The sequence below is a fragment of the Triticum urartu genome, chromosome 7A, assembly GCF_056163025.1.
Source record: "Triticum urartu cultivar PI428250 chromosome 7A, HENAU_Tu73, whole genome shotgun sequence".
Lineage (NCBI taxonomy): Eukaryota > Viridiplantae > Streptophyta > Magnoliopsida > Poales > Poaceae > Triticum > Triticum urartu.
The window spans coordinates 534,572,969-534,583,555 of record NC_141879.1 but is presented as its reverse complement, the minus strand read 5'-3'; the positions used below and the strand labels follow the sequence as shown (position 1 = coordinate 534,583,555).

At 42.9% G+C, this 10,587-nt stretch overlaps 1 protein-coding gene and 1 pseudogene across 2 annotated transcripts; one reads left to right on the top strand and one right to left on the bottom strand.

Annotated features, from left to right (window-relative positions):
* Positions 1-3,276: 3,276 nt before the first annotated feature.
* On the top strand, positions 3,277-6,433 carry LOC125523271 (acid phosphatase 1). The gene is made up of 3 exons (XM_048688323.2): positions 3,277-3,856; positions 4,781-4,990; positions 6,041-6,433. Exons 1-3 carry the CDS (start codon positions 3,459-3,461, stop codon positions 6,216-6,218), a joined length of 786 nt encoding a protein of 261 aa, XP_048544280.2. The 5' UTR covers positions 3,277-3,458; the 3' UTR covers positions 6,219-6,433.
* A 221-nt stretch (positions 6,434-6,654) lies between these two features.
* LOC125521415 (uncharacterized) lies at positions 6,655-7,881 on the bottom strand (annotated as a pseudogene). The gene is made up of 2 exons (XR_015610363.1): positions 7,324-7,881; positions 6,655-7,234 (listed from the first exon to the last, which is right to left on the bottom strand). The product of XR_015610363.1 is annotated as an uncharacterized LOC125521415 (transcript).
* Between the last annotated feature and the right edge of the window lie 2,706 nt (positions 7,882-10,587).

Below are 10,587 nucleotides of genomic sequence, written 5' to 3'. Positions count from 1 at the left end.
ATTTCAGATATGAACCTATTATGTTTTCATGAATATATGTGAGTTCTTGATCCTATCTTGCAAGTCTATAGTCACCTATTATGTGTTATGATCTGTTAACCCCGAAGTGACAATAATCGGGATACTTACCGGTGATGACCGTAGTTTGAGGAGTTCATGTATTCACTATGCGTTAATGCTTTGGTCCGGTACTCTATTAAAAGGAGGCCTTAACATCCCTTAGTTTCCAATAGGACCCCGTTGCCACGGGAGGGTAGGACAAAAGATGTCATGCAAGTTCTTTTCCATAAGCACGTATGACTATATTCGGAATAGATGCCTACATTACATTGATGAACTGGAGCTAGTTCTGTGTCACCCTATGTTATAACGGTTGCATGATTGATCGCATCCGACATAATTATCCATCGCCGATCCAATGCCTACGAGCTTTTCATATATTGTTTTTCGCTTATTTATTTTTCCGTTGCTACTGTTACAATCACTATAAAACCAAAAATATTACTTTTGTTACCGTTACCACTACTATCATATTACTTTACTACTAAATACTTTGCTGCAGATATTAAGTTATCCAGGTGTGGTTGAATTGACAACTCGGCTGCTAATACTTGAGAATATTTTTTGGCTCCCCTTGTGTCGAATCAATAAATTTGGGTTGAATACTCTACCCTCGAAAACGGTTGTGATCCCATATACTTGTGGGTTATCAACTCCCCCCATGGCGCGCCCCCTCCTAGGGTCCTCCTCCTCTCCTCCCCCTTTATGTACGTGGGGAGGGGGCACCCCAAAGACACACAAGTTGATCTTTTAGCCATGTGCGGTGCCCTCCTCCACAGTTACACACCTCGGTCATATCGTTGTAGTGCTTAGGCGAAGCCCTGCGTCAGTAACTTCATCATCACCGTCACCACACTGTCGTGCTGACGGAACTCTCCCTCGGCCTCAACTAGATCAAGAGTTCGAGGGACGTCACGAGCTGAACGTGTGCTGATCATGGAGGTACCGTGCGTTCGGTACTAGGATCGGTTGGATCGCGAAGACGTTCGACTACATCAACCACGTTTCTAAACGCTTCCGCTTTCGGTCTACGAGGGTACGTAGACACACTCTCCCCTCTCGTTGCTATGCATCTCCTAGATAGATATTGCGTAATCGTAGGTAAATTTTTTGAAATACTGCGTTCCCCAACACAAATCAGCCGCCACCACCTGCAGGTGCTCCAACATCACGCAACACTCATGGCCCCGCCACCCAGCAACCACAACCCTGCCGCCATGCCCCTTGCGAGTGTGTCGCCATCGACCGTCACCCCCAGCCTGCGCTGGACGTCGCCGAGAGGGGGAGAGAAGGCCCTGCCGCCAACAACACCAGCCGGAGGGGCGGGTTGGCTCAGCGGGCCCGGCGGCGCATCCAAGACATACTTGTTGATCATAGAGTACAAGCAACCATGACACATCACCAAGATTTTAAATGAGATTCAACTTGAATGTATCTCATGATCCCGTGAATACTCTACCAGCTTTGCCTAGTTTGTTTTACCTACCAGTGATGCATTTATATCTTATGTCCAAGTTACACGTGTTAGACTCAAACACAATGATAAGAATATGTACTTCGTCATATTGAAGTTGTCATGCACAAATCCTTGTACCTTGCATTTGAAACTCTATCCTGACATTTGGTACCGCTCTCTTAACTTCACACGATTCACTTTCAACTGTAGTCCCATCTTTACTTCATCACACTCTGTATTTCCGCAAAAATATAATTTCTTTCCCACTCCCATTTTGTGTTCCCCGCTTCTAGAATATCCATTAAACGTTACCACATTGATCTTCAAGTCATCATATCTGACAACACCCTTGTATCACATCATGTTAGCCACTTTCTTGGTCTGTGTGAAAGTGAGCAACTTACATAGTATAGGCCACATATAAGAGTTATTTGAACCAAACATCTTTGTTGTTGTTGACTTCCTCATGTAGCAAAAAATGAAGAAAATTTCATCGATATCCTTTAGCCATCCTAAATTGAATTTGTAAATGTGTCATCATTTTTCTAGGATAATTTTTTTGCATGGCCTTAGCTATAATATGAGTCTCCTTCTACCATGTCCTCGACACTTTTGTGTGTGTACTAAACACTACAGGACACACGGTTTGTAATCTTCAGACTTTTTTATATTTTTGACTTTCGAACACTTCCATTGATTTCAATATCCACCAGTCCATCACCATGTACCAATCTTGATAGATCCAATCACAACTTAGACCTGGTACTCGTCCACACTGTTTCGACACCCTTTTGATTTACGTTAGATCAATCAACAAGAAAATGTCCAATGTTATTCTATTGTCACATTTGCTCATGTGATGAGTGTTTTATCATACCCATCGTCAAGCATTGTCTTCTGTATATGTTACACAACTTGTCATTTTGTGATATCAAGGTTCTAGTAATCACCATCTTTGGAGAAGTCATTCTTCTGAGAAGCAACCATTTGATGCTTCTGAAGCCCCAAAGTGTAAATGGGGACGTCCGGGCGTGTTCGCCACGTCGGATTGACGGCAAGGCCTTGAGCCAAATCTCTTGAAGATGTCCTCGACATGCCCTCTATCTTTCCTCTTTTTTTTCTGCTTCGTCTGCATAGACGCCATCGTAACTCCGTCATCATACCCAACCCACAAACGCCGTCATTGGAGGCAGAACCCACAACGCCGCTGACCATGCCGCCACCGGACAAGTTCGTTGCCGCCAAATGCCACCCCCGTAAGTGCAACTCCTCCGGACAAGTTCAAGTCCGTCACGCAGAACAAGAGCTGGAGCATGTTGCCAACTTTCTTGAAATGCATCGACAACTTCGAGATCAACATAGTCACATGCAACTTTTCAATGATCTTGTGGAGCATATGTGGATCCACGCTGGAAATCACCGAACTATTCTTTATGTTTAAATTATGCACCGTGGACAAATTTTATGTTTGCGCTATTGCATTTTTATGTAAGATTTTTTATTTATTTATGTTTACTATCCATTGTTTGTGTGTGATGATCGAGTGCATATATTTACATGGGGTTTGAAATTTTAAAAGTAGGGATTGTGGTTGCAAACGGGGACATTTGAGGGCCGGACCGCTGCCATGTACAGGAGGGCGGATTTGCAAAACACCCTGACAATTCCGTCAGGGATAATCTAACCGTGACTGGCAACTGGGCCCCGAAACCTGTGGGGCCATCTTCCGTCAAACGGAGAAGTTGCGGCCTTGCGGGTCCCTCGAAATTCAGTCACGGTGCCCCACGGCGACACGCCAATATACCAGCCAAAGATTCCCCATGGGGTGCCTTGCGCTCGTCCAACCTCTCCGGTAATCGCCAAATCGGGCAAAGCCATCCATCCCCGACGGCGAAGGCCGGACCCCGGGCGGAACCCGAGACCTAGCCCATCGCCGCCCACAATGCGCCGCATCCTCCTCGTTCTCGCGGCCGCAGCGGCGGTCGTCGTCGCCGTCGCCGGCGCCGAGCCCGTCCTCCGCCAGGTCACGGACGTCCCCACCGCCGTGTCCTGGGGCGTCTCCGACGCGGACGCGCTCTTCTGCGACAGCTGGAGGCTGTCGGTGGAGACGGCCAACGCGGGCCCCTGGCGCACTGTGCCGGCGCGCTGCGGGGCGTCCGTGCGCGCGTACATGGAGGGCGAGCGCTACGCGTCCGACTCCGCCGTCGCGGCCGCCGAATCCCTCGCCTTCGCCGCGCAGGCGTTCGCGTCGGGCGAGGGGGGAGCCATGCCGGCCTGGGTGTTCGACGTCGACGAGACGCTGCTCTCCAACGCACCCTACTACGCCGTCAGCGGATGGGGGTAATTGACCCCGGCCCAGCTCTGGTTTTTCGGGTTACATTGATTGTGCCTGCTCAAATTAATCTGTCACTGTTATTGCCTCCTGCATTTGAGATTGGCAATTCATTGGATTCCATGAGAATTTGTGTCAACTCATAACTACCTTAAGAATTTGTGAGTAGGTTTTAGATCTTTCGTCAAGTATTGTTTGATATGCTTGAAGTTTATATATAGGTGTAAATCTGTCTGAAGCCTGACAAAACAGCACCTGACTGGTAGCCTGTTCTCTTGAGCGTTTGCAGATTTGGTTCTTACGAAAGGACAGCATAATCACAGTTCTTCTGTTTGCAATCTTGTTTTACCTGAAGGGCGTGAACATCATTGCCCAAGCTACACCTTCATTGCAAGAAACAAACTGTAGTATGGTTACCTGCATTTTGTTAAAAAAACAGGGCTCAAATAACTAACTGGAAACCACATTTTAGCAACAAAATTATCAACATCTAAGCCTATTAAATTAAGTGTTGGATTTCACAGCAACCTGGCTCGACTTTCTAGCTCTTCCAGCAACGCATGCTGCAGACAGCAAGATTATATCCCCTCCTTTCCTTTTCGAAGCAACTATCTCCACATTTATTTTCCCTTTCTTCTTCAGACCCACCCAAACATCAGCAACGCCTTATCTTTCTGCTCAAAATTCTCAATATCCATCACCAGCAATTCGAAGTCATGGTGAAGCAATCTCCAGTTTCTTAGCAACCGGGTCAGTGTGGGCTGTAGAACATGCAGTAATTTCCATGGAGTATGATTGAAACATGTATCATTCTTAATTTCCAAATGTTTCAAAAGGGCAAATGATGTGATAATATTAAGGATATTCTACTTTGTAATTTCTATTGATAAAAAATTCTAAATCATTTTTTCACAGCTCCACTGATTTTGCAGGTTACAGGAATTCAACGAGACCTCATTTGATGCATGGGTAGACGTAGCGAAAGCACCTGCATTACCATCTAGCTTGAAACTGTACAATGAACTGCAAGGACTTGGTTTCCATATTATCCTCTTGACTGGACGAAGTGAATTGCAGCGAAATGCTACAGAAGACAATCTATTGTTTGCGGGCTACAATTCATGGGAAAAACTCATACTGAGGTATTTGCTATAACTCATGTATCAAATGACTATCTTTTTGCATCAGACGCTATCTTGCTTGGATCCAAGAAGTTTCTGGAAGACCCTAGTTTCCAAATAATATCCTTGGTGATGGTCACTCAACACTCAGTATGGTAAATGAACTTCAGGAGGCTTCCTGAAAACAACTTGTTATTAAGTCAACGTGACATATCTTATCTGTACCGTAAGAAGTACTCCCTCCGTCCCAAAATAAGTGTCTTAACTTTGTACTAACTTTAGAGTTTGATCCAAACAATCTTAGCCATTCGTCTTATTTATAATATGTAATCACCAGATCCAAGGATTAAGAATTAGCTGGAATCTTACCTCCTAATCTCTACTCTGATAATGGTATATTTTGTTGCTGGTTCAAAATAATAAATCCCCTAACCAATCAAGTATCTACATGTTAATTCTAGGTACATGGTTCATGATTTAGTGTAGGCTTAATGCTTATTCTTTCTTCCTATGATTAGTTTACATCATAAAAGTAATTTCAATAATGAGTACACTTACATTGTAAATATAGTTTGACTCATGCATTAATATAATTTCTAGTACAATATATATTGCGGTAAATGTGCACTGCACGCGGATGATTGCTACTTTGCTAGTCCATAGAAAGCTCCCAGTGAATTGTGTCACAATTTAACTTCTAGCAGTGTGTTGAATGATGTTCAATGTAAGGAGTGTTGCCAAAATTCTATCAAACAAAGAACTCTGCTGTACTATGATTTTCTATATTGCCATTGTAGTTTAGAACCGTTAGTGGATCATTTTGAAGTTAGGCTGTTAACCATCTTTCTCCTACTTTGAGTTGCGTATAATGTGGCTATAAAAAAGAGAGGCCGTGCAGTGTAAACCATCTAGTTTTATCTAAGTTTTATTTCCCCATTTTTTACTTGTGCTTGTGCTCTCGCTATACACAAAAGGAAAGTACATACAGTCATTAAAAAATTACTCCATTTTGCAGCCAATTCTATGTACCATAGCCAGTTTGTATTAATCGGAAGTATACACATGCTGCAGGCAAATCTCTGATATTGGCAAGACCGCTGTGCAATACAAATCAGAGAGGCGAGCTGCGATGGAAGCGGAAGGGTTCAAGATACTTGGAAACTCTGGGGATCAATGGAGTGATTTGATAGGATTGCCAATGGCAACGAGATCCTTTAAGCTTCCAAATCCAATGTACTTCATCAGCTGATTTTTTATTGGCGGCGCTGAAGAAAATAGCTATAGCTATTCTTCTTGTACAACACTCCAACCATTTTTATGGCCCCGCCCTCAAAGTTGTTTTGGCGGTCTTAATTTGTAAGAATTCTTGAATCACAAATGTGGACTCATCTTCAACTACGTCAGTAGCTGGGTTGGGTACCAGCGAATTTTCCACTGATGTCTATGGATATATATTGCTCAGAAGTGCATGGCTTATGTGTTGTATGTGAGAGGATTGGTGATACAAATTTGAAAATTGCACCACAAGTTGTACTGAGTTCTACAGATGTGATTTCATTTAAATATAAACAGCACACAGTGCTGGAGTACATTAAGCTCTGTTGATTACTGCTAACTGAAAGTGCCAAACATTGTGTATTTAGACATTGCTAGCCATCCAAATGTCTGAATATGCATTGTGCTGGTTCACATCAACCTCTGTTTATTATACAAAAATAAATAATGGATTTGTGTTGTCAGTTCAATCTTAGCCAATTGTTCTTGGCATCATCAGACAGAGCATACAGTTTTATAACATTGGTCACAGATGAAAACAGAAGCAAAACTTGCTCCCAGGAGCTTCAGTTGTTGCAGAGATCTCTAGTGGCAAACGAAGACATGGAAGGGGTATTCTTTCTGTCTCTGGTAAATCTTATCTCACCCCATTTTGCAAAACTTTGCATTGCCTTTAGCTAGCTGCAATCTCTGCTGCACAGCTCTTTCTTGCTCTCGTATGCAGGTGGTTTACCGCTTCTGTGCGAAAGGCCCCTGCTCCATGCTGCTCTTGACGGCAGCCGGCCAGATGAACCCCTGGGCGGTGCCTTCTTCTTCTTCCCTATCGTCTTGCTGCGAGGCCCTTGAACGTGAAGCGGTGAAGTCGACGAGCGGCTCGCCTTCCTGCCGATGTGGGCGGTGGTCTTCTTTGCGAGATCTTGCAAGCATTTGACGTCGGACAGAGATGTGAAGGACTGGGACTTCCCTTTGTAGTACTTGGACAGCCCTGTCCTGTGAGAAGCGAATCGTCAGTTTGTCATCAGTTTTGATTTTCGCTCACTGGGAAGGAATATGCTGGGTTTGGACGTCGATCCACTCACCTGACGGGAAGGTGCGCCAGCAGCGGCGCCAGCTCGTAGAGAGGCCCGCCGCCGTCCCCGTCCAGCCGCATCGCGTCCGACGGCGATGGCGACGGCGTAGGATCACCCGCCACCGGGGAGGACTCCGCGTCGTCGTCTGTCAGGCTCGACATGATCGACGAGCACAGCGATCCGCTGGACGCGCCGGAATCCAAGCTGGCCGCCATCGACTCGGAGAACGAGTCGTCCCCGGCGGCGTCTTCACCTTCTCTACGCCGTCCGCCTACACGGAGCTCGCCCATGAAGCCTAGGCCTGACAACACATGAACCAAGCAGGCAACGAAATGCGCATGCAGTGTGGTATCGCCACAGGTGGAAGAGGAGCAGGCCATCTTGGTTTGGTCCTGCTTATATGTGCAAGAAGATCGCGAGGAGGCAGGGGGCGATGGGCTGGATGGATAACGGCGGTGGAAATGGGCAGAGCGAGAATTGCGGGATATGCATCATCATGGCACCAAAGGTTTCCGTGGGCGGAACGCCAGAATTCTTCTCAACCCCCCTGGTGGTCAGACTGGATGGGTGATGAGGAAGGCGGAAAAGGAAGGCGATCGTCATCCAAATCCGAGTTTCGGCACCTATCGCTCCTCGACCGACGGACGGACGGATCGATGGATGCTCGTGGCCCACGCTTCTGTGGGCCGTCGGATCAAGGAGCGCCCACACATAACGCGCGCGTATGAGTTGAAGCGATTAAATGGGAGTGGTTAATGCTAATGTAATTAGGGTAGGGATAAACATTGCATTCAAAGGCTTGTGCATGCGTGTGCGTCTCGATTGTGGATGTGATCGGCAGTGTGCAAGTTCGGAAAGTCTTCTCTCGCCACGATTAGCTGCCGAAAAATGGAAAGCTTATCTCAGTACGATCAAGAAATGGAAAGTTTTGATGGCTAGGACACCCACTCATCAGGATTAAGTCTTGATACTCGCATTGTTGTGGATTTATGTTAGAATTTTCGGCGGTACACGTTCAGTGAGAGGAGATGTTCCTATGATGACTTCTTCAATCTAAAGATGATATGTCGCCCAGTCTCTCGAATGTGCTTATAGATGTAGGGTGTGCATGTGTGTGTTTATAGAGATATAAGTGTATGCGTGCATATATTTCCTTTGTCCGAAAATACTTGTCATTAAAACGGATAAAAAGAGATGTATCTAGAACTAAAATACATCTAGATACATCCTCTTTTATCCATTTTGATGACAAATATTTCCGAACGGAGGGAGTATGAGTACTTGCGTCTTGTTTTGAAAAAAATGCATGAGAAGCTGGGGCGACACACATGGACGCCTTACGCGTCGTTTTTTTTTTCTCGAGAGAGAATCCTTGTGCGCCAGTTGGGGAACACCTCCCGCTAATGGGCTAGTCAAATAAAAAAGTTGAGCCATACCTCAATTCCTAGTTCCTTACCAAAAAAAGGTTTCATGGTTCTTCGCCCTTTTATTTCCCTGGTTTACTTGGTTCACAAGGTTTCCAGGTAAGGGCTCTTTCATTTAAAGGAACTTCATTAGATTTTTGGAGGGTTAGAGTCATTTAATTTTTTACTACGTTAGTTTGATTCACATGATTAAATCCTACAGAACTTTTTCCTAAGAGATTATGTGTACTATTGGAAATTTAGTATCCACTCTAACCTTCTTTTACAATTTCTTTATTTTTCCTATGGAATCAAACACTCTATGCGAATCTCATAGGATTCAAGTGGGTATGCCACTTTAATCCTGTATTTTTTCATATTCCTGCATATTGAGAATCCTGCGAATCAAAGAGGGCCTTAGCCAGCTGACTGTTGACCATTGGCGGGGGGCCCAGTGCCCGTTGACTTTTCAAAAAGTTCATGCAATTCAAAAAGTCAATAAATTAAAATAAATCATGAATTTGATAAACAATCATGCAATAAGTTCAGGAATTTGGAAAGTTCAAAAAACTTGACAAAAGTTAAGGAATTCGGAAAATCTTCATGAATCTAGAAAAGTGTTCTAATTTTAAAAAACCTTCAATAAAATTAACAAAAATTTAATGAATTGTTTTAAAAATTGGGAACTTTAAAAATGTTCATCGATTTTGAAAAAAAAAATCACATATTCAAAAACAATGTTCGTAAATCTGGAAAAAGTTCACAGGGTTATGTAAAAAAGGTTCACAAATTTTAAAAAATTCATGTATTTGAAAAGGTATTGAAACTAAAAAAAGGTTTCATGCATTTGAGAAAATAAAAAGAAAAAAACAGAGAAACAAAACACAAAATAAAAATAGTAAATAAAATAAATGAATTTAAAAAGAATAAAACCGGTCCAAAAAACTAAAAAAGAAAACCTGACAGAAGCTTCACAAAATCAAGCCAGGAAGCTTCTGGGAGCTTCCCAAAACCGGGAAACGGGAGCTCCCGCTAATTCCGGATACGGCCGGCCCATACAGTATCTATGGAGAGAGAGGGGGTGTGCGCCTTTTACAGTTTTGCTTATAAACGTTGACTGAAGCACTAAATAGGAGTTGGCCAAAAGCCTACACAAAAATGGAATTGTTCTTGTATTTATGAAACCGAATACACAGAGGTTTGCTACGAAAGGCCTCCCACCGCAAACGTTTCAGGGAATTTTCTGTATGATGCACAGTGCGTCGAACTGCTGAACATTCGCACAAAACATGCGAGTGGACGGGCCCGTTTTCAGCACTAAGTAGAGGTCGTTTTAGTTCCGGGTTTGGGAATCTTCCGGAAGCTTTTTACTGGTTTTGGGATCTTCGAGAAGGTTTTCTGTACCTGTTTTTCTTTCATTTTCATTTTTTTCTATTTTTTATTTTTCCTTTTTGGTTTTATGTTTTTTCTCCTCTGTTTGGTTAATTTTAAAAATTATAATTTTAAAAATATTTTATAAAATTGTTTGGATTTTCTCAAAATATTTCAAAAAAATAGAATTTAGCTCACTTGATTAAATTTTTTTGTATTTCCAAAAAGAACTAAAATCAAATTATGTGCTTTTTCAGAATGTTTGAAATTCTTCATGATTTTCGAAATAATGTTTGTAAATTTTTTAAAAAATTATTCTTAACATTTCGTTCATTTTTTCCAAAAAATAAATAAAAATTTGTTGTTTTAGAAACATTCTTTTTCCAAAAATTGAATTTTATTCACTTGATTAAAAAATTGCTTGTATTTTATAAAAATATTTGTGTTTAAAACAATGTTTAAAAATTCAAGAAATAATCACAATTTTTTAAAATACTTG